Raw genomic sequence first — 24,830 nt, 5'->3', positions numbered from 1 at the left:
ACAGCTGTAGAAAATAAGATTTACTTTCTTGTAAGACCATATCTTCTGATGAAAAACCCAGGATTGCTAAGGAAGGATTCATATGTACATCCATGCTTAGAATAGTTGAAATTTGTTCAAACACAGTTTGCCCCAAGAAAAGTTGAATCCTATTACATGACCACAACATATGATAGAATGACCCTGTCTCCACTTAACATTTATGACATAATGAAGAGGGAAGCATGCCAACATTATGTAAAGTCTGTGGGGAGCAATAAAACCTGCAGGCCCTGAACAAGTGAGAGAATCTATGCTGCGCACATATTGAAATCGTATTTGTATATTTGCATATTTCTCAAAATTTATCATCCCAGATGGTAAAGCCTATATGACCCGATTCTCATCTCACTTACTCCAGTACAAATTAGGAGTAACTCTGGTGAAGTCAGTGGAGTGACCCTGGCGTAAAACTGCTACAAGTGAGAGAAGTACCGAGTGCATAGCCCTTGCCTACACCCATTATATTTAGCAATCTTAAATTATAAGATTAATACAGAGTGTATGTTAAGTTAGAAAACCAGGGGCAGATCCACTGGTTCATTCCTGCTGATTTGTGCCACTCCAGTGGTAAAAAGCAATCACAATGTGCATCTGACGCCAAGATTTGGGCTGATATTTTTTATCATGACTTTACCCAATAATATACTGTCCAGTTCTGTATCTGGGTGAATTTAAAGGGAGTGGCCCTGAAATTCTGAATCAGATGTAGAATTCCTAAAAAAAAGGGTCTGTTTCAATGAGATTTTCTTGTAGATGCCCTAAGGAACCCATAATCCCAATGCAAAGTAAGAGGTTCGACTTTTTCATACTTGTATTTGTGTGGGAGCTTATCAAGTCAGAGCCCAATCCCGCACACACTTTCACACACAAGTAACGCATCTTATTGGCTTCAGTGGAGATCTGAGGCAGCAACTCTCCCAGATAAATTAAACAGGTACCTTCCCTCTGAACAAGCCAATAAGAGCTGTGCTAAACTCATCTCAGGGAAAACCACTGACCATATTTTACAAGAACTTGTCTTCAAAGGGTCTCATCCAAGGGCAAGATGTTCTCTGGAGGAGTGTGTCAAAGTATGCTATTATCTCTACCATGGGACTTTCCATTCTATTTTATTCAGGTTCTTATACCACCCTCTTCACCATAGTACCGGAGCGCTTTCCAGTACTGTAGTAAGTGCTATGACAAATATCTGTCACACCAGTATGTTCTTCAATCCCAAACATGTTCTCTCCTACTTGGGCTCAAACATAAAAGGACACAAGCACAAGAATGCAAATGTCAGCACCACGGATATCAGAACATACACAAGGGATGAACCTGACTTGTATCTCTACTGGATGTCAATGGTCTTAGACCAGGGATGCATCTGGCTCAGTGTTCCCCGAGAGAGCTGTCATCTCAGCCCAGCATGAGGATACAGAGAAGAGCTACAAAATTATGAAACAAAAGATGTACGCTTTTTCAGAACCACCCCCTCTGTCTTCCAAAAGATGGCATAGATCTTCAAACAGACGATCTATCCCCCCACCCATCCATTAAGCTATCGCTATTCACCAGTGCTTCTGAAGAACTTAAACATGATGGGCTAAAACTTGAAGCCTTTAATCAGGCTCTACTTGAGCAAAATTCTCATTACTTTAACCAAAGCAAGGATAAAATAATAACTAAGTAAGGCCCTTCAGATTTGGTCCAATTTTAAAAGTGATTTTTTGAGGATAATGCTCAAGCTATAAGCCACATGCTACAGGCCTGATTGTTCACTGACTTGAGCCCCCAGACCCATTTACTCACGTGCAAAGTGAATGCAAAACGTTGCCATTATGAGTGGATAGCCTTTTGCACCCATTTTGCACAGGTGTACATGCACCATAATGGGGCCAGTACATAAAGAATCAGCCCTGCAACTCGTGCAGATGTTTTGTACCTAATTCACCATCAGCTAAAGTAAAAATATACCAGACAGGTGTCAAAATTCCAAACACACTTATTTCAGCAAGATCCAGTAGAACAGCAGTGAGGCAATAGGCCACAAGCTGTAAAAATCTGTTGGAACAGCAAGTAGGGACAAGCAATCTCTGGATTGAGCTTTAGCACCTCCAACTGTCCTGTGACTAAGAAACAGGCCTGGAAAGTGAAACCTAAGATTTAGAAACTGAAATTCCTCAGTCTCAACAGGGCATCGTGCTTCTCCACATACTACTCAAGTGGACAGTATTTCTACAGAGACAGGAAAACTGATTGAAAAGCAGCCAGCTTCAGAGTCTGGAAGTAGTGATGGATGAGCCTCCAAAGTTCTATTATGCTTCAATAAGCACCTAAAACTAATGTCCTTTGCTCACGCACATGCCCATGGACTCAGTGAAGACCAGTAAATAAGGACCTTAAAATTTGGGCCCAAATGCTTGGTAGAACCTTATGCAAGCTATTTGAATCTCTTGGGTTGGAAATCTCATTAGCACTTCTTGCTCCCCATGGGGGTAGAAAAATACCACGAGAACAACTTTGTTCTTGCTATTTTGGCTCTTTTGTTTCCAGTCCCAGCTGAGACCAAGAAATGCTGATGTATACAAACAAACAAACAGAGAACAACAATTATGTAAACGTCACGAATCTTCTTCCTCAAAGTGATCTTAGTTCTGCCCAATGATTCATGTCAGATCAGATTTTCTCTGAACTCTGTTGCCTGTCTATCTTTGGAAGTTGGTGGTTGGCTGCTCATCTCCAGCCATGAAGTAGGTGTGATGTTAGCACCACTATATCCTCTTACCGAGGAGTCGCAAACACATAAATCTTTCAGCATGCCAACACCACAATGGCTTTACATACTCCAAAAAGTCAGTCTGTCCAGCTCCCACTGTTGTGTTTGTGAAGGCTCCAAACTGAAGCTAATGAGGAGAAATCTGTGGCATATTGAAAGTATTGGTTGGATTGAGGCGACACGCTGTGCCTGATATAAAAAGATGTTATTTTCTCTGTATGGTGAGCAGGTTTTATTACTCTGTACCCTCCAATAAAAGTTGAAATTATGATGATTAATTTTACGGATGGGAATATGTGTGTGTTTGTACATTTTCTCAAAAGGGCTCATTGTAACTTTTTTTCCCCCAGCAAGTGAGAAGTATGCTGAAAAGAAAGTTGCACTATGCTACTGTATCTTCAACAGGATTCTTGTGGCTCTGGAACTCAGGGAAGAAAAGGCAGTAACATAATCTAATGCAGCCTGGACTGAATGTGGGGAGAATTTTTTCACTTTTTAAAATTAAAAACAGCCTTTGTTATGACAAATGGATGTGAAAGTAAACGAAAATATATTCGGCCTTGATCTTTAACCTTCACACTGCTGCCGTGTAAAGGATAATGTATTATAAGTGAAAGTGGTGAAGTGCTACATATACTACAGTAATCTTCAGACAAAAAATTATAACATACCCTCTGTTCATTTTGGGGATAAGGGCCGAAAAGGAAGAGCAAGGAGATTTCCCTCTGCAGAGCCAGTGTCCATAGGGTCCATCTTCTCTAGGGACTTGCATAGTTTGGAACATTATGGGTATTTCCAGCAGAATCAAATTCTTATTTTAGTGGAAGCTGCTCTATTCTATTCACCTGGTAAAAATAAATTCTCTCTCAGTACACTAAAAACAGCAACAACAACAAAAATAGGCACCCAAACAACCTTAGCTCTGCCCTCTGGCACTGTGCAATAACCATGCAATTACAATTAATGAATTTTAGCATCTGTGGTCCCACATTAGAGAACATTGATTTTTAAAGACATTATTTTGTTCATATTTTTGCCCTTGTGGGGTCACTACAAGACAGAGTTATGATTGTTTGAGTGTCTTTTGATGAATTTTAATTGTATGGAAATTTTGAAGAATCTGTTACTTCATTACTGAGATCATCTGGGACAAAAAAGGTCTGATACAGGATGCTAAATTTCTGAAAGGACCCCTTTTAAATCTAATTTTAACTCAATCTTAAGGATTCTCAGCACATTAATTCAGTACTCAGATAATAAGTGCTAAAATTTAGCAGAGGATATACTATAGTCTTTATACATAATAGAGAGTGAATCCCTGCTATTAAGTGCAAAAGTCAACCCATCTTTAACTATCGAGGCACGACCAATGTCTCTATAAAATGTAAAAGAATTCAGTGATCTCCGGGGTTCTTTCTTTGGGTTTAGATGCTGGACATTGATAGTACAATACCTGCGTATGTTGTTTGCTATGTATCCTATCCATCCCAGAGACTGGCCAAAGCCACCAAAACCAGAGAAAATCTGCCTTCACCTCTGAACTTCCGTGACATTCTGGGTGGCAGGGTGGGGATTGGATCAGGGTTTTGATTTGGGCTCAGCTCTACTTGACACTTGTAGGTGAAGGATTTTTCAATAAAGGCCCAAATTCTGCCCTGATTTACACACCGTGTGACCCAGCTGAAACCAATTCAATTGCATGGGCAGCAAGTTAGAGCAAAATGTGGCCCTTTCATTTGAGGAAATATTGATGTTTTATTATTATTTATGCTTATTGATCTTTTGCTCGGCAAAATTTTGGTACTAAGGTGACCCTTTGGAGGTTGCAAGTGAACCTAAATGAGTCCTCACAGAGGGAATTATCCTCAAAGCAAGGGAAGGCACAACAACGGGAGACAGGGTGTGAGAAGCTGGCAATGCCGAGGCCCAGGCTATGCCTGTCCTTCCATGGATAAACAGTTCTTTCAGACTCCAGGGCTCTTAACCCAAAACCTTTCACCAGCAGATAATTCACTTTAAAAAGCAACCTCAGAAATACATGCCTTCTCCAGCACTCTGCTGTACTGCCCTGGAGCAGGTTCTCTCCTCCTTTATTGTGCCACCTCATTATCCCCAGTTATTTTATCCCCTTTTGTGATCTTTAAGCAGAGACAAGTGAAGATGCCCTCAGCAGCTGAAATGTAGCTGAGGCTACCAGTGTAAAAATATCTCTGTAACAGATGTGAGAGTGCACTGTGGGGTGAATGCATTATAGATAGAGTCATGATCACATTTTCACCTGCTCATATTGTGCACAGCTGGGGCACACTGGCAAACTGTGCGGTTGCAGTGTGGGAGGTTCCCTGCTCCGGAACTCCCCTCCTGCCTTTCAGCTCACCTCTGTGCGTCTCTTCCCCACCCCAAGGAGGTTTTATAAATAGGCGAGTTGTATGTTAAAAATGCAGCCCTGACAGCCAAATCTCTGACCTAGTTTGCAATTCCAAGGAGCAGGGCTGTTCACTGGACTTCTCCACAAGAGCAGGGGGAAGGAATCCTCCTTCCAGGCCATGCAACAGCAGTGGAGACACTCTGCAACTGCTATTGCTGCTGGTTCTGGTGACTTCTGCAGGGTCAAATGATTGGTGATTTTCACAGCTGCAGATCTTCCCTAACACACCCACATGCTGAAGTCTATGGCAAGTGGGTGGACCACCTGCACTCAACTGTCCTCACATCCCACTCTGCCTTTAACACAATGGAACTGCACAGGTTCAACTGGATCACGATCTTCTGAACCTGCAGAGGATGGAGCAACAGTGAGTCCTTTTAGAATAAGTCTGTATATTTTTTAATGCATTCCTCTAGGAACCCTACATGGTTTACAGAGAATCTGAATCAAAATCACTTTAGCCAACGCTGAAATGAAACGGTTTCTGGGGATGGAACATGGCAGGTAATCTATGCCAACAGCACTATACAAGAGCTTTTGTGGGGGAAGTGAATAACAACTTCACAACCTGAATGTTCAGGGGAAGCAGATGAACCAGTTAATTTGAAAGAAGCAGCAACCACAATCTTCATTACTGGCTCCCGAAGAGACTAGGATGCTGAAAGAAGAGTGAACTGGCCATCAGTTCATCCTAAATCAGTAGAACACTCACCAGAGAGAGGGAGCAGCAGACTACCAGGCTTCTCCCTTCTCCAAGAAAGGTTCTTAGTGAGCGATGAGCAAAGGTGGTTTGGGGGTGGGGGTGGCATGGGGACAGAAGGGAGAGTTATAACTGGAGACTCAAGGTTTCAGAGAATATTTGGGGTGTTTATCCCAATCCCTCAGACGTGGTGTTCTGCTTCAGGCCCCCTCCAATTTGAAGAGTTAAAATTCATCCCCAAATGTGCAAGGATGAACAGGAAACAGAAAGACAGGATGCCAGTGAATGAGAACAGTGGGTGGCCAAACCCCTGCTGCTAGTGTGCTCTATATACAACAGGCACAGCCAAGTGTGTCTGGCAATTTCTCCTTCTCGGCAACAGACAATTATTTCACTCTAGGTGTATGAATTGTGCATTCCCAGGGCCATTCTCAAGGCGAGTCAACCAGCCATGTCCGCTAAGAAAAACCACTCTCCGTGACAAGTCGCTCTCCTTGCTCTCAGCTCCTCACCAGGTTTTTCAATGTTGTCCTTCCTGCTGTGGCATTTGCAGCTCTCAAAGCAGCAGGTCAAACATCCTCAAACCCTGTCTTCCGCAATTCCCTCAAGTTTCCACAGCTTCTTTGCCATTTTCCTACTGGACTTCCAAGTGCAAGCAGTATTTATTGGGTAGCAAAATGACCCTTTGGCACTGGTGGTCTAGAGTGCTTGACGTTAAGTGCTGCTAATGCGTTTTGCATTAGTGCTTCGGGGCAGGAAATCTCAACTTCCAGTGCCAAGGGGTTAATTATAATTTATATAGCAAGATCCTAGGCTGAGGATTTTTTCAGCTAATTAAAAAGTACAATTACCTCTGAGAATCAAAGGGACTTTGGTACCCAGCTTATAGAAATGGCTTATGAGCATTTAATACACAAGAACATCTAGGCTTTTCACTTGCTCAGTCTTCAATTTAGAAATTAAAGAAAAGAACATCTTATTCCCGGGTTTTTCATTCTGATGTACTGTGGATGTCTTGTGAAAGGTATTGCAATATAGTAACATTCTGTATTGGCGTTTTAGAGAACCTCATAATAATGCTTTGTACGGACACATCCCCTGTCATTCAAGGATCTTAGCGTGCTTCTCTGTGTTAATTAATGAAATCTCATAACATCCCTCGAGTAAAGAACAAGTCAACTGACTTGGCCAAGGTCGGACTGCAAATTTTTCCCTTATTCCTCCCACTAGATGGATACTTTTTACTGTATTATCAGTAAACAAAGAATAATGGACAATGAATACAGTTACCAAGCACTGTATAATGTGGGGATTCAGAAGAGCAACTTGGGGAAGTGAACTTTCAGCAAACATATGTTTATTTGCCTGTGTTTCCCATGTTCTGTCTGACAGGACAATATAACCATATGGGACCCATTTCCAAGAGGCCTTGGTAACTGTGCCTGGAGATTTTACATGGGCACACTGGGTAGTTCGATATACTATCACCCAGTTTTCAGATACAAATGCCCATCTGCACACACAAAGAGATTCATATCCAAAACTTGCTTGTGCAATGGTGGAGGTTTGGAAATGTGAATCTTGAAGCCACCCCCAACTGACTCCTCAGCGCATGGAATCTCTCAGGGCATATGCTGTTCGGTTCAGCAAAGCAGCACAGCTTTAGGCAGACTTGCCCTTTTTTTAAGAGCTATTCAATCACCTCTCATAATCTCCCTCTGTTGGCTGCTTTCCTGTATGTTTGTGCAAGGGCTACAGCCAACCCTGCTCTCTCTTCCCCATAACTATTGGAGGTGTTTGCAAAGGAATCAGGTTGATGTCACTGAATATTCTGAAGTATGAAAAAAAGTTTAGTTTGAGGCTAAAAACAAAGATTCTGTGGGACCCTTAAAGCCCTCCTCTGGGGAGTCACTATAGTTACATACATAACACAGGCTGTAATCTCAGCTCAACTTGGCTCACGCTATCTGAATACGTATTCCATCATTCATTATTTTTTAGGGAGGTGAAGGGCTATTTCACTCTGGGAAATTAAGCACTATAGTTGGAAACCGATATATAATTGTCAGCAGACCACATAGGCTGCAGGCAGTCACAATGCAGGCTGTCTTACACTTTCATATCAGCGACCTTCACCCTGACCTAAAAGGTAGTTCAAATGTGCATGCTAGCTGAGCGCTGACAATGCAGACTACTCATTTTTCTAAACGAGACAGAATAGGTTTTGGAGCTGATTTGAACTGCTGTCCACTTGAACTGGAACCGAGGCATGTGCTGCAATTAGAAACTTCATGTGCTAGTACCAACAGGGGGTCCTCAGGATGGGGAAGTTTGACTATCACAAACCCTCTGCCAACACCCTGACTCAATCTGCACTGGTTTACTTGGCTATTCTTTGATCTGTGTCCCATGCTGAAATCAGCAAACTTATGCATGTCACTGTTGCCATAGAGTTGGGGAAAGTAGCAAAAACATAACATGCATAAGGCATTATTGTTGGGGAGATAACATAGGGAAGGACTCGGTGCAGTTAGATCTGTAGATTAATATACCTCATCTCAAAGAGAGTCTGAGGAGAATTTGAAACTGACATTCGAGAGCTTGTGACTTTAAAAAAAATGCCCTGCTCTTTAAGTCTAAATGTTTTGTTGACCAAAACCTTCACTTAATGGTCTGTTGCAATATTGTAGTCCAAGATGTATTTCCATTCTTCTAAACTACTCCCTCTCAATAGACTGTTGTCAAGGAACAAGCATGTTGATTTAATAAAACCTCTCATGGCAAAGATCTACCAAGAAGCCATATGATTCTTTAACAAATATAATGCTAGCTGTATTTTCACACTGTACCACAGGAGGTAAAAATAGGATACTTGGTTTAATTGCAGGACACTAAGTGCAAATTAGGAAGGCTTTCCCATTTAAAGGCAGAGAATCTCAGGGGGAGTTTAATAAGACCAGGAAGGTGCTCCTTAGAGAGTTTGTTATTGTATACAGGAAGGGGATAATCAAAGGAGGGGGAGAGAGAGAGGAAAATATACAAGATCTACCATATGGCCAATGCTAGTGAGGCTCCACCGAAGGGAAAAAATAAAGATTGCAGCAGGGTTGCATCCTCCTGATCAGTAAATCTGCAGCATCTTTCCTAACACCAGGTGTTATAATGAGCACTGGTGCAGAAGAGAAATTAATAGCTTGAAAAGGAGCCTGGCATGGCCCTGGAAAAAGCAAGATGGGAATTACAAAATGTCACTCATGTTCATGGTTCAACCTGCTAACCTGCATTGGGACTCAGTGGATGGGACCGCTAAATGTTATTCTAGTCCCAACATGTGTCATATTTAACTAGCAATTTGGCGGAGAGAGAGGAAGGAGAGGTAGATCCAGAGAGTATTCCAGTGTTACTTTTCCTCACCACTTGACATTTATTGAGAAAGAACCCAAAGCTCCAAAGCACAGCTACAATACAAACGCTGACACTGAAATTCACAGCCCTGCTTCATTTCCAACAGGGAAAATATCATACTGACCGCAGTCTGTTTGGAGGTCAAACAAAATCAATAGCCTTTCTCTAGTCTGTCTCTAAGGTAAGCCTCTTTCAAAGACATCCGGAGAAAATGGATCAGCTTTTGTTGTTGTTGTTGTTGTTGTTGTTGTTGTTGAGTGAGGCTTTTCTTAGTTGCCAAACATTCATATGAATATAGGAGATTCCTTCCTCCCCAGCATGCTGATAAGATTGTAGCACTGTCAAAATATCCCATCCTTTTTATTACACAGTGGATGGGGTTTGCAATTCTTGGGGAGGGAGCCAGGTTGGAAGCTGCTTAGCACTTGGTAAGGGGGAGGGGGGAAATAAATCAATGAATCTGATTGATCAGGGGTTATATTTAAAGCCGGTCGTCAATTAGTTTAACGCAGGTTGCAGCTAAAGAGCACAGCAATTTAGCTCTAGGAGCCGAAATTTGCTGTCTCCCCTCAGTCTCTTCCTGCTGAGAGACTGAGAGACAGATATCGGTTTTAGCTGGGTCAAACTGCAAGAAGATGGTTTGTAGCTGAAAGTCACATTTGCAAAGTTAGCTCTGAGAGAACAGGATCAATAGGAGACACAGCGGAAATTCTAAGGCAACCCAGAGAGTTTGGGGAGGGATCCAAAGAGTTTCAATCAGGCCAAGAAATGTCTGTCACCCAAAGGGCCATGTAGAGGAGTTAAGTCCTTGAGGAATGAATGAAGATTATAAAGCATCAGTCACTGTGCCTGTGAGTAAAATGTGCCTCTCTAATCCACATTGCAGACCTTTTACCCCTACTGGAGATGCACTTATACTACAGACTATATACTCATTTTCCATGAAGAGCGTCTACCGACTTGAATGCACACCCCATGCTCAGGCAAAAGGCAAAATGTTCAGCAGAGATGTGCAGGACAAAGTGGAGAATTTTCCCTTTTTCCCCCTCTATTTTTACAAAATGCAAAATCGGTAGGAAGTTACAAACCGCTGCAAAAAAAGGACAGACCAACATAATAGTGCGACTAGTGGCCCCAATTAAGTCAGCCAAAGTTTCACCATTGACTTCAGTGGGAGCAGGAACAGTATTGCTGACAATTTAGGACAATAGAATCCTAGGCTTATAGTAGTCAGAGGTGGAAAACAGACACTGGATCACGGTGGTTAGAAGAGGAATGCGAGCCCTCAGCCTTATTTCCAGCTCTGCCAGTGACTGAAACACCAACACCACGGGGGAATGGAAGGGGGATATCAGCAGTCGGGCTCAAACCTGCAACGTCTCAATCTTAACACATGAACCTCTGCTGCCTGAGCTAAAAGATTCCCCTCTGTTAGCCCAGGCTATAGCAGGCTCATCAAACTCTAGTTGGCCTAGTCACCACTAGAGGGAGCAAAGCATCACTCCAAGGCGGTATGGCCAACAACTATATGACTGTGTGTCTTGTCTACACAAGAAAGTTGCTCCTTTGTATTGGTTGAAGTGTGCTATATTGATTTAGCTCAAGTCTGTTTCTTCCCAACATTCTCATGCAGACAAAGCTTTAGGCAAGTCACTTCTCCCATTGGGCCTTCGTTTATAGCCATCAGTAAAATGAGATACCGATACCTACCTACATAGTTCGCGGTACGGGTGCATGCAGGTATTCTTATAGATCAGCATACACTGATATGCTACACTAACTGTTTTACAGACAAGGAAGGTGACCAAGTCCCTTCTTCTACAGTTTGCAGTCTAAATTAGGTTTGCAATTGTTTTCTTCAAGTATCGGTTTATGATTTTCAGGTTCTATGCCTCAGGGGGCTATGTGTGGATCAAGAGAACACGAGAGCTGACCTTCTCATGGTATTTCAGTTCCTAGGTGGTGGAAATATTTAAGACCAGAAACTCATTATTTTGATCTCTGAGGAAAAATATAGTTCAGGAAGAACAAACACATAGAAACAAGATTTTCATATTTATTCGGGTGCCTATTAACCCTGAATACACAGCCCTACCTACCTCACAAGGTGTTGTGAGACCTCACAGATTTCTCATTCAGGGCTAGTCTACACTAAAAGTGCTACAGCTCTCTCCTATCGGCACAGTAAAACCACTCTGTGTGAGACAGTAGCTATGTCAGCGGAAGTAGCTCTCCCACCAACATAGTGCTTCCACACCGGCACTTAGGTCAGTGTAACTTATGTCATTCAGGGAGGTGGCTAATTCACACCCCTGAGCGACATAGGTTATACCGACATAAGTAGTAATGTGTACAAGCCCTCACTGCAAAGGGCTTTAAGATGAAAGAAGAGATTCAAGGTTAGGCAGAGAAGCAACAAGATGGACAGTGCTGGGCAGGGAGTGGACATAGCCAGGACACCCTGGCATGTGCCAATTTGTAGCGCTTACTTAGGGAAGCCTCGCCAGAGAAGTTCCTACAGACCCTCTGCCACAGCTTAAAACTGCTTCCTCCAAGTAGAACCCACAGGGAGGAGCTGATGAAGTCTTGCTTTGGGGGAAAGGCACCTCTGGTAATAATAAAAAAAAAAAAAAAAAAAAAAAAAGACAAAACAAAATCCCAGACAATATCAACAAAACAGTTCATAAATTGGCGTCAGCTCCTTAAAGCTTGAAGTCAATGGAGCTACTCATGTGCGTAAAGGCAGCAGGCTTGGGCCCTATGCTGGGACAAGGTCTACTTAAGTACAAGCTAAAGATTTCTGTTCCAGAGACCGAGGTCTACAGTGGGAGTGCTTGGCCAGTACTCTATACTAGTATACAGGTATACGATACCAGCAAAGCACTCCCAGTGAGGACACAGCTTATACCAGCAAAACTACATTTTTTGCTGGCATAGGATATTCTGTCACCCACAAGCAACGCTATCCTGGCAAAAGCTCAGTTTGCCGATCTAACTGCATCTACCGGGGGACTTTTGCCAACACAGCTATGTTGGTCAGGGATCACACCTTGTGCCACCGTGACTTGGCCGGATTTCCCAATAAAATGCCATAAAAACCAAGGAGCAAGATTTGGAGGCCAGAAAATGAACATTTTCTCACTACAGGGGCTTATAAACAGGCTGTAGTCGTTTATTTGTTGACAGGTAATGGCAAAGCTTTTAGTGCTTCAGGGTGACAAGTATAACATACAAGGCAGGCAACTAGAGAAATAAGCACAATTACCTCCCAGTGCCATGCCCCCCTCCCAGTTGGATTGATTTTCCTAGGGGCTACAAGGCTTTTAGATTTCATTGTCGGTATCCCCAAATTAATAGGTGTAAAATCAATATGTTTTTGGCTAGCTGTCTGCTAATGGGTCACCAGTGAAAATGTAACCTGTAACAATCAATTAAAAATGTAGATGGAGAAGCAAATAAAATAAAGGCAACTCCTGATCAGGTGTCACTGGGCAACTAAAAGCCAGCACTAAATCACAGCGACCCCACTACAATGAGTTATACTACAGGCTAAAATGTAATAGTGTTGTTTGCTTCCCACTGGCTAAAATGGTCTGAAATGCAAGGTCTTATTGAAGGTGTAAGATACAAGAAGTATCACTGCTATCAGGTATTCAGGGCCTGACTCTTCTCTCACCCACCTGGGTGTAAATCAGGAGCTGCACCACTGAAGTCAATGAAGTTTCACTGGTGGAGGTCAGAGGAGAACCAGACCTCAGTTGTGATAAAAAGGTGCATCCAAAGGCCTTTAACTCGCACATGCTCTTCTTTGGAGCTGCCACGCTGCTGTTACTGTTAGAACTATGGTTTCATAGGCAAAGAAAGCTTGGGCGAGAGTCTCACCTGGTGTAAACTGGTACAGATCCACTGGAGTCAATGGAACCAGGCCGATTCACACTAGCTGGGGATCTGACCCACTGCCTGTATTTGGGTACATCATTTTAAACTAAGAATTAAAAATGCCTCTGAATTGCTTCATAATTCACCACAACTATTTTGAAACCCTTTTCTTTAAGTAAGTGGAGGTCTGGGTTGCAGTGTAGGTTGCGGTAAATGGAATCTTTTGGAACATTTCCCAAACTCTGTGTATAGACAGTACAAGAACAGTATATCAGCATCTGCTGTTCTGTGGCTCGTGGCAATATGCCCCCTCACACCCATATTTCAGGAGTGAGAACCACAGCACAGTACAGGTCTCACAACACCACTGGTGCACAAGCAGACACACTGCCAAAAAGTAAGGCTTTTTTATATCTTGATTTCATTCCTAACCCTTATCTGTACATGCTTCCAGTTCGACACTTAGCCATTCCCCTCTGCTTTGCCATGCTCAGGGTTCCTCACCTACTCTCCAATCTTCAATGGGATCACAGGCAGGTCTGGCTGATTCTCACCTGCTCCTTCAACTCCCCTACCCTAACTCTTCTCCAGCTGCTGCCGATTTCCTCTCCCATCCATTCCTGAAAGCCATTAAAGACAAAACAAAACACAACTATGCCATCTTGAAGCCTGGATCCCAAGTTTATTCACCTCCCATTTGCTATATTCATTGGACATACATCTAAGCAAAACTCCTGTCTAGATCAACCCATAATACTGATCCACAACCTTGGGGGCCCAACATCCCTTCCACCTCCTTTGCCCAATCCCAGTTCTAAGATCAAGAATAAACACTGCTGGACAGGTGACAAAGAACTAAAAAGGCTGTAGGATGATGCACCACCTGGTCCCATCCCCTTCCAGCCAAAACAACTGCCAGCCAGTTGTGATATACTGAGAATTGCTTCCTGAAAGAAGATTCTGAGGCGGACACAGCTGAGCTCATTACAATTACAGTGAGGTAGGGCTGCATGACAATATGTATGTGTCTATAGCATAAACCCTCTTTTTATTAGAGAGGTAGGAGTACCCGTATTTTCTGGCACCTGGGAATGCAGAGGAGCAGAAAGTTTTGTTGACACTAATTCCAGTCTCCTAGTTGTAAAGGATACCAGGAGAAGATTAGTGCAATACAGAGCCATTCTGCAAACTAAGTTGCACCATCCCCTAATGCATTATGTGGGGATTCTGCTTAGTTACGTACTGTAGTACAGAGTATCTATTAGTCAGGTATTAGGCACCTAACTCCCATTGATTTCAATGGAGTTAGACACCTAAATGCCTTTGAGGATCTCGCCCATAGTGTACACAGAGTAGAGACCCATTTGCAACCAGAGTTGGGAGCATTCAGTTAGAGACATGTTCAGAGGCTACCAGCTTGCGTGTCAGGATCAAAGCACACACTGTCTAGTGCAAGAGTTCTGAAAACACATTATGGCTGGAGCGTATTTTCCCCCTACAGCTGACGTAGATCATTAGATGGATGTTCCTGCAGAGCAAGCCACAGACCATGCTGTCATCTCCTTCCATCCCTCAGACCCTCTTCGTGTGCTGCAAGAAATGAATGTTCGTTCTCTAGGCCCTCTTAGCCCCTTTGTTTCTGATTTGCCTTCTATGTCTTGGGAACTCTTTGGAGACTGCAGACATCCTACACGTGTCCTCCTTGGCAGGCAGTCTGGAATGCCAGCATTGGAAGGACGTGAAGCTAGTGGTTGCTGAATGCTTATAGGACAATATTTAGTTCAAACCACAGACAGTCATGGGGAGGGGGCGCAGAGGGGATATTTTCAACTCCCTTTTTGAATTCTTCCAAATTTCTAAGAAACACACATTGGTTATTCCTCCCCTTAAGAGATGCAGTGAATGGCTTCATGCTTTTTACCTTTCTGCCTAGATAAATCTGTTTTGCAGTTCCAAGAGGGGACAGTATTCTTTTTAACTTCCTGTCCCAAACTGCTGTGCACTGTTGCTGTGCATTGTTAAAATATTGGCTGAGTTTCATACAAGAGGTGGCTGTAGAGATTCCCACATTAAATGCTGTGAGATTCTATGGAATGAAAGGCACTGTGAGTATAAGATATTATTACTATCATGGCCTACAAATAGGACTGATCTCTCAGCATCAGAAACAGCAAATAGCTAGTTCTGCCTAAACTATGACACATCCCCCATTACCAGAGTATCTGACCACCTTATAATTTTTTATATTTATCTTCACAATGAGGATAACTGTACAGATGGGGAATTGAGATACAGCAAGAGTAAGTGACTTGCCCAAGGTCACACAGGAAGTCTGTTTCAAAGCTTGGAATTAAACTTAGAACTCTTGGATCCCACATACCATCCTAGCCACTGCTCATCCTTCCTCTCTTAAAACATGAAAATCTGTTTCCATGAAATTCCAACATTTTTCAAAGTTGTTTTCATTTCAAAAGGATTTGAAACAATTTTTCATTTTTTTTTTAATTTTTAAAAATTGTAGGGGAAATTTTTTATTGAAACCGTTATCCAAATAATCAATGACATTTTTCATTTAGGGAAGAGCAGGTTTCTGGTAAAAGGAACATTTTAATAACTTGTTAGGTATTATTTTGATACAAATCTCCCCGCCCCCCCTTCTTTTTTTTCCAGAAAAAAGGCACTACAAGTTTCATAAAAGTAAAAAATGTTGACCTCAATCATTTATTTAGAAAAAAATCATTTTTGGAAAAAAGGCCATTTGGGGGCTAAAACCTTCTCATTCCACAAATGTTGGCCAGCTCTATTTTCAGGGCACGTTTAGCCATGTCCCAGCAATTACAAGAACCTACTTCAATTCTGCACTGTCTCAAATGATTTAGCATAAAGAAAATCAGTCAGATACCACAGTTCTAGGCTTGATATAAATACCTAGGTAGAAAGACTCACCAGAACTCAATAAACACAAGATTTAAGTGCTCTCTGCCTTTATACTGGAGAATCATTCTTTTGTGACCCTGAAAATACCAAAGCTTAAAACAATGAAAAAGATTGTCCCCAAGATTTTGGAGGCTCCCATTAATTGGCTGACACGCCACTGTACAGCTCTTGCATAAAATGATAAAGTCACTTTTGTACCAACACACACAGTATCTACCAAGACCTCCTCCCAGAATCAGAAAAAAGAGAAAGAACCCTAACTTTGTTTCTCCGATGTTTCACCACAGCTAGAGAAGAACATGTAGAAAGGCAGCTGCACAAGCTTTGTGGAAGGAAGGCCTAATCACAGGAAAGCAGGAACAGATAATGTTATATTGCCTTGTCTTCAGGGTCTGGCATTCACATTTTCATAAAGTGCCTAGAAAGATAAATCACTATACTAATAATATTTGTATTGATTATCTAAACTGGAATAGCAATTGACTCCATTGTCTCACTTCCTCTTAAATTGCTCACAGATGGGATCCTATTTCCTATTCTACATTTCTAATGGGAACACTTAAATCACAGTATAGAATTATAAACACACACACACACACACACACACACACACACACACACACACAGAGTTAACCAACAGGAAAACCCTTTAATAACTTGTATGAAAATAAAGATCTTTCATTGGCCCTCCCCATGTTAAAACTTTACAGGCCAAATTCTCAGGGGGGTCTCTAAACACTGCACTTTCACTATTTGTGGCGACCTAATATATCTGTAGGCACATTTTCAAAAATGACTACCAATTTTGTGTGCCTCCATTTTTGGCTATCCAACTAGAGACACCTTAAAAGGGTTTCTGATTTTCAGAAAGCACTGAGCACCCGCACTTTGAAAAGCAGGACTGTTTAAAGTTTCTCCAGTTGAGCTCAGAAGTGAGGAACCCACTTTTTTTGGGGGGGAGGGAAAAATCAAGGCTCACATCTACATTTGCACACAAAACAGGTGGACTGCACCTGGGCAGTCAGATATACAATTAACCATTGTTCACTCATTGTATGCTAGACTTTGGAGTCACAAATATTGTGGATGTATGTGGAAGGGCCTGCTGAAAATTCACTGGTTGAAACAGATTTTCATAGCCTTGGTTTTGGTTTTTTTATTCCTCATCTTTCCTGAATAGAGCTCCCACCACCTGGGCACAAATGCAGATCACAGCAAACACATGCGTACACCCGCACACACACACACACACCCCTTAAATGTACAGATGGCTCAAATAAGACAATTACAATATATTTAAAATGGTTGCTGAACCTTCCAGAATAGAATCTAAGGTGACTATCACCCAGCTCTCTCATAGCCCACAGAACCCTGGGAGGCTTGGCTACAGAGTTACTATTAGTGGTTCAACAAAGCAGCCAGTCTGTTCACAATGTTTCTAATTCATCCAGCTGCTCTGTCACTCGTGGCGTATCCTTGCCTGCTTTCAAAGGAAAACTTTGCCACTGGACGCCTGCTCCACCCAAATTAGAAGGGGAGACAATCACACACAGAGAATGATAAGGAGATGTTGGGGGGTACGGGGGGGAGACAACACAGCAGCTGGACAGCGAAGGCGTCCCTGGCTTAGCCCAATCACACAGCCCTGTATGACTGTACAGCTGCCATGGTGAATGATCATCGCTACGCTGAGGTCAGCTCTGCCCCCAGGCCAAGTAAGCGAAAATAAATGGTTTCGAAGATAAAAGGTCTTTTTGAAAAATTATTTGTCTTGTTGTCGTGTCAAAACTGTAATGGCAAGAGACTGGGGGCAGCAATACGTAGTTTAAATAGGAAACAGCCATCCTGATGTTTTGACTGAATAAATTACAGAGCAAATCACAATTCATTTGGGGTTTCTGAGGATCTGTACCGTGATAGACAGGTCCTTTTGCATGTACCTGGGAAACAAAGCAGATTTCTAAATGTCATGCTTGTAACTGATGCTTGTGGAAAGATGTCTATGTTTAACTAGTCACAGTAATTGCTTGGAATATCTCCCCCTTGCTTATAGGTAAACACTTTTACTCTGTGCCTTCCGGGCACTGAAAGGAGGTTTGTTTTTTTTCCTCCCCTTCCCAAGGGAACCACAATCAGTATAAACTACAGTAGGAAGGGAAAGGGTTAATGGGTTTTCCCAAGGCAACTTGCTTTTAAGGTACCAGAGATATGGAGGGGAAGGAATGACTTGCTAGACATGGAACAATGGCACTGGTATTTTGCATTGTTTCCAGGCTTTGAGAGAGAACAAATGGGAGTCATTAGTGAAATGAGTTGAGAGAGTTCTAGGCTAGCTGTCAGCCTGCCAAGCCCAAAGAACTGCTACATTAGCTCGTTAATTTCAGAAAGCACAGGCTGACTAAAACCTAAGAAGGAATTCAGCAAATACAGGAGGCTATTTCCATACCCTTCCCACCCCCCAGCACTGAGCCCACCTACTCCACAAATGGAAGTCTCCATCAGGGAAGGATTGTGTCTGATATCTATACTGATATAAAATGCTCTACATGGGCTTGTACACCAGCACCAACTGGAAGCTCAAGCTAGTACTGAATGCAGTGATCACAGCTGAGTGGTCCATCACACAGGGGACATAGCACCGATACTCAGAGTTGCTCTGGCTCCCCATAAGATTCCAGGTGGTATACCAGTGCCAGATTTAACCTTTAAGGTTCAAGACCTGACTACCGGAGAGACTGACTCTCTCCCTGGGTCATAATGCCATAGCTGATGTGAGTGGAGACACTAGAGATGATCCTCCTTGATAAGCAGGGGGAGCTACTGACACAGGATATTCTCCTTGTCTCTAGAATTTGCTTCCCGCCAGGATCTGCCAGGGCCCAGACTTGTTAATATTCTGTCAACAATGTATAGCCCATCTTTTCTCACAGGCAACTAGGGCTTGATCCAAAACCCAAGAAGGTCAGCAAGAGTCTTTCAATGGACTTTAATGGGCTTGGGATCAGGTCCTCAGAGAGGCTGGAAGTCTAAAGATGAAGGGCTTTGAAACTGAAAGACAGTTTAGGACGGGGGGCTCCTCACTTTTGATGCTGTCCCCAATTATAAAGGAGATTACCGCACTAGCCCAAAACACTATTGTAAACTGGAGTGTTGGGGTCATTCCTGTGGAAAATTTTGACAAGGGTCACACTAGTGCAATACTGGCATGATTGTGCTTTAGAGAAAAATACCCTCTAATAACAAATTATAATAAAATAATAATAATAAACCTACATATAACACCTTCCATCCGTAAGAATCCCAAAGCAATTTACTCACTATGGGTAAAATTAATCCCAGGACAGAGGGCCAACACAAGATCTCACTTAAGCCTCTATTTTTATGGCTTAAGTGGTGCAAGGCTTTGATCCGGCCATAAGTCACCCACCACTGAAATACTGCCATCTCTGGGGAGGAACGCACCAGCCAAGGGGTCAACTGGTGCAAAGCATGCCACACAACAGTGAAGGGCAGGGAAATCACTTCTCCTGGATATAACTTTAAACACACACACACACCCTGTGGTACAACCTTAGACTGTGACAAATATACTTTAAAACAAAACCACACAGCTGTGAAGTACAAATGAGCCAAAGTGCCTTCACCCATCCTAGAGAGCTACATCCAACCAAGTGAACCGGACACAAAGATAGTGAACAAACAGTATAGAATGTCTTCTGCCTTTTGTGAAATGAAAATAAATGAAAGGCTCTAGTGTTTCAGGTCACTGATCTCTATCTCGCCTATCTGTACCATTTATCTGAGATGGAACCTTTTTATTCTAAGTCCTTCTTCCCTCCCCCCACCCCCTTCCAGCCCATTTCATTTTGTGAATGAAAAGAACCACTTAGACACCTGGTAAAGTAGTAATAAGTTTGTAACAAGAATATTGTTTTTTCTGGGCCAGAGCAAACTACATCAGAATAGATTAAAGCGTCCAAAATAAACGTGTAATCTGTAAATAGATTGTCAGTCTTTTCATTAAATAGGTTAAGAGACAGTATTTTTGCATATATCGCCTTTTATCTGAGGATATCAGACCAATTTAGGAACAGCAATTAAGTCTCACCATCCCCCTAGTGAGATAGGTAAGTATATTTAGATTAATTAGTGTTTCTGAAAGCAGTAGGCATTGTTATTAGATTTAATTTAGTCTGATAATTGACTTCTGTTCAAATGGATTTTCATATGTTTGAGAAGGGATAAAATCCATCTGACTAAAAGGATTAAACTGACTCAATTAATTCTATTAACAGACTTAATTTTCTGTTTAATAAATCAGACACATGGGGCCAGATCCTGGCCTCAGAGCAAAGGCTGCTTTGCACAAACCCAAAATTGAATCCCCAGATTATTATATTAGCTATTTTATGGACCTCAGAACTTGTATTTGTCCTTACAAATGGCATATGCACACCCATATCAGGTGGTTAAGCTGCCATACTTCCTCTGTTTAGATCTTGGTTTCTTCCTACAGCAGCTGTCTAATGCAGTGGTTCTCAAAGCCGGTCCGCTGCTTGTTCAAGGAAAGTTCCTGGCTGGCCGGGCCAGTTTGTTTGCCTGCCGTGTCCTCAGGTTTGGCCGATCGCAGCTCCCACTGGCCGCGGTTCGCTGCTCCAGGCCAGTGGAGGCTGCGGGAAGGGGCGTGGGCTGAGGGATGTGCTGGTCACCCTTCCCGCAGCCCCCATTGGCCTGGAGCAGCAAACCGCGGCCAGTGGGAGCTGCAATCGGCTGAACCTGTGGACACGGCAGGTAAACAAACCAGCCCGGTCCACCAGGGGCTTTCCCTGAACAAGCAGGGGACCGGCTTTGAGAACCACTGGTCTAATACACATTACAGTTTGTTATTTTACTGATCTGAAGCTGCATGAAATTGTGCTGTAGTGATCTATGAGTCTATGAGCTCTGAAATCACCACAGCACTGCCTGGGACCTCATTTTGACTCCATTTCTGTGCATCCTCTTTAGCCAAGAGGCAAAGAAAGTTTGCACAAGTCAGTAAGGCCTGCAATAAATCAGCCAACTCTCCCTTCCCTGAAAACCCAAATAAAACCCTCTCCATCCTTGTAATGAATTAGTTGGATGCTGGATATTCAGAAAGAAAGGTCATCTCTTCACTTGAAGACTAAGCCCTAAACCACCCTCCCATCTAAAGAGTGACACAGCAGCTGAGGAGTTCGAGTGTCATCTGGAAGAGGCAGATGAAAGGGTTCAAACTCCCAGGTTAGGGAAGACTGCCCCCACCTACCCACCAGCCTGCATCCTCTTTTAAGTAATTCTTCAGTGTTTGGAGGTGCCTGTGGAAAACACACCATATTATACCTTGTTCCGGTTGTGATTCCCACACACTTCCTTCTTCTCTAGACTTGTGCCCGTAGCAGCAGCCTTTGGAGCTATTTCATACGCTCGGGCACCTTTTTCTTTGTTGCAACTTCTCAGACAGGCTCCCACTCTCCCTGCAACACTGTGACTCTCTTTTACATCCATTGCCAATGTTATTGCCTCTTTCTGTGTTGACCAATGGATCAGGTGGAAGAGAGTTTCACCCTATGAAAGGCAGCATAGTCCAAGACAGGCAGCATGCTCCAGAGGAACAAGCATGGGATTGGGAATCAGGGATTCCCAAAAATCTAATCCTGACTGACTCAGTGGGCCAGATTCAGAAATGATGAAAATTATACTCCAAAAAGGAGGAAGAAGAGAGGATGTGGAGCAGGAGAAAGGGTCAACCAACAGGTGTGAGACAAAGATGTCCTCCAGACTCTGTGTTAGAGATACACCTAACCAACAACTTTCAGATCTGGATCCAAAGTTCAAGAGTGTTCAGATCCAGGGTCCTGCGTTAGGTCTATCCCGGGTCCTGATCAGAGGTGACGCCTTAACAAAGCCTCTGGAGGCATTTCTGGAAAATAATTCATTCTATGCCGTCGCCTTGGTAGTCAGCGTTGGCTGTTGCACAGATGGTTCTTCACATCCCTGACTCTGACATATCTCCGCTCCATTATCGCAGGGGCCACATCCTGCATCTAAGGCCCCCACTCACTGCCACATGGATTATCATGCTTTGAGTGTCCCTGTGCCATGTGTGATGGTGAGCAGGTTTCCACAACCCTTACAGCCCATCTAGAGGTGGGAGGGGTTTGCAGCTGGTCAGGGAGGCTTGTTATTAGGATGATGCAAGAGGGTTTTAGTAACTGGAATAGATGGGTTGGGGGGGGGCTGTCATTACTGGGAGTGGGTCCCAACAAGGGTGGTAGGGAGCTTTTCAGCAACTGGGAGTGGACTGGGCTTCCAAGGTGGGTGGGCTGCAGCAGATCATTGAGGGAGGAGCACCTCAGCGCATGACAGGGGGGGACCCCCCAAAAGGCAGGGCTCCATGCTGCCAGTCACTTGGTGCAGGTCCAGGTTTGGCCCTCCTGGCCACTGCACTGTTCCCTATGGGACCTCAGCATCCTCCTCTTCTGGAATGTATTTCCCATCCTGGGGCCTAGGAGGAGCACTTGTGATGACTGTGCAGGCACAAAAGGGACAGAAACATGACAAAAGCAGCCTAATGGCCTAAAATCAGCAACCAAATAGTCTTCTCCACCCCACATTACTTCGAAATGTTGGAAAAGCAAAGGCAGCATCCAGAAGCCGACCCACCTGGCCTTTCTTAGCTATGTAAAGGGCATGCTGTAGAACTAACTAGGGCTTTGGCAATACCAGAAGGGTCATTTTCACAAAGATCAGCTATTTCTGAACTATTTCTCCAGTGGCACACAGGCCTTAACCTGCCCCGCTTTACATGCTCCTTGCACACTGGCAGAAGCCGTCCCTGTGTGCACACCTCTATGCCAGGCATGTACTGCACGTTAATGTTTGCAGTTCCCTGAGAGAATTATTTTCAAAAAAGTTTCCCCTTCCCCGCACATTCCAATGCTCGTATGTACATCATACACAGTCAGAGACAATATATGTTCATGAATTTCTGCAGTGACATATCAACCAATGGGCCAAACCATAGGGCAACAGTCAATGAGGCACAACATGCAGTGTTCAGAAAAGAGAAAGAAATAGGATTACACAGATGAAGTTTCATAAAACACTTCTATCTTCCTTTTGATAGGATGCAGTTGTGTATTTTGCTAGACTGAGTGGTGCACTCACAGGAAACTAAAATGATGGGCTCTTTGATTCCCTGGATCTCATCCTGCAAGACGCTGAAATGTCTGTTGACTCCAATTTATTTGAGTGAGAGAGGCACTCAGTACCTTACAGTATCCAATTCTAAATCCCTGCTAGTGAGGGGTCTGCATCAAGTTGATTGAAAGCATCTTTGCCAAGGACATCTCAGAGGGTTTCAGGAACAAACAGGTTTTCCAATTCAATTTCACAGCTTCATTTTTCTGATGCACCTCTTGTATAAGCTAAGATACAGGAAGCCTGTTCTAGTGCAAGGCTGTGACCCATCTTTCCATTTGTTCTCACACATTCATTTCAAACCTCTATACTGACCCTGGATGGGTCATGGTTAATATTCTTACCATATTTGTCTCCATCTTCCCCCTTAGCACTGATCCTCCTGCCTAGAACTTGGATGTGTTTCCCACTTGTCCTGCTGTACAGCTGGTAGAGTCTAAGCTGCTTCCTGCTCACATCGTCCCTTGCTCGTGTCTGATTCTCCACGTGTATCCGAAAATCCACATTCTCCTCGGCAAGGAACATCTGATGAAAAGAGAGAGACAATAGACCATGAAACAGATACAGCATCTTGCCTACGAAAACAACAAACCAAGCCTGCCAAAGAGCACATCACACAGTAATAGTCTACTGTGGCTTGACTTCACTGGTGGTCATGTGGATAAAGGCTGCAGGTTCAAGTGCTCCAAGTAAAGTTCTACCTAGGTGCTGACAAAGAAACTGGGTTTCATTCTTCTCATGTATCATTCTCAGTAATAAAAGCTCCTGCAGGCTCAATTCTGTCCTGATTTAAACCTGCACAATGCCACGGTCTTCAAATGATGCGCTCACTGACACCTGGGTAGGCTCCAACACTGCCAAAAGGCTTACACAAGTCTGAGTGATTGGGTCTGTAATTGGAACACAGTAAACAACTCTGATAATGCAGAAGGAAGAATCCCAGCTCCAGCTCCAATAGCTGTGCTGGTTCTGCCAACTTCATTAAAAAGGAAGAAAAACCCTATTTTTGTCACTACAGTCAAGAGATCTGGCTCTAAATACACACTCAGAGAAAAATCTGTTGAGTTAGAAAAATCTGCTTTTCTGAGTAGCAGAGTCAGTTGATTGCATAAGGTCTATTCCTGTGTATCTGCCTGAGCTGGCCATCTGAGAACAAGGCCACGTGGACCAGAGGGCAAGAGCAGGCTTTCCAGAATGAGCGATTATCAGCAGGGTTCCTCTGCTTCGCCATTTTCCACTATTTTTATGGCCTTTGGCTCTTTGAGCAGAATTAACTTTAGTTAACTGAAGCTTTAAAGAACTAACAACTCCCTTTGGCAGCAGACACCTTTCTGGAGATCTAGCATCCAGCTTTAGCTTACATTTTCCCATATTTGCCAAAGCACAGACCAATTTCTGCCCCCAGTTAGAGACATCCCAACTCAGTATAAATCAGACGACTAGTCAACCAAGAACTTTCT

At 43.2% G+C, this 24,830-nt stretch overlaps 1 protein-coding gene across 2 annotated transcripts in view; it reads right to left on the bottom strand.

Moving 5' to 3' along the window:
- Positions 1–24,830, bottom strand: part of FGF18 (fibroblast growth factor 18) — a 107,760-nt gene that overhangs the window by 35,220 nt on the left and 47,710 nt on the right. For both annotated transcript variants that reach the window (XM_054036481.1, XM_054036480.1), the window contains one exon: positions 23,715–23,895. In XM_054036481.1, the coding sequence (XP_053892456.1) occupies positions 23,715–23,895 (181 nt within the window). The remainder of the gene's footprint in view (positions 1–23,714; positions 23,896–24,830) is intronic.

The sequence above is a fragment of the Malaclemys terrapin genome, chromosome 8, assembly GCF_027887155.1.
Source record: "Malaclemys terrapin pileata isolate rMalTer1 chromosome 8, rMalTer1.hap1, whole genome shotgun sequence".
NCBI lineage: Eukaryota > Metazoa > Chordata > Testudines > Emydidae > Malaclemys > Malaclemys terrapin.
This window is presented reverse-complemented; position numbering and strand designations above follow the sequence as displayed.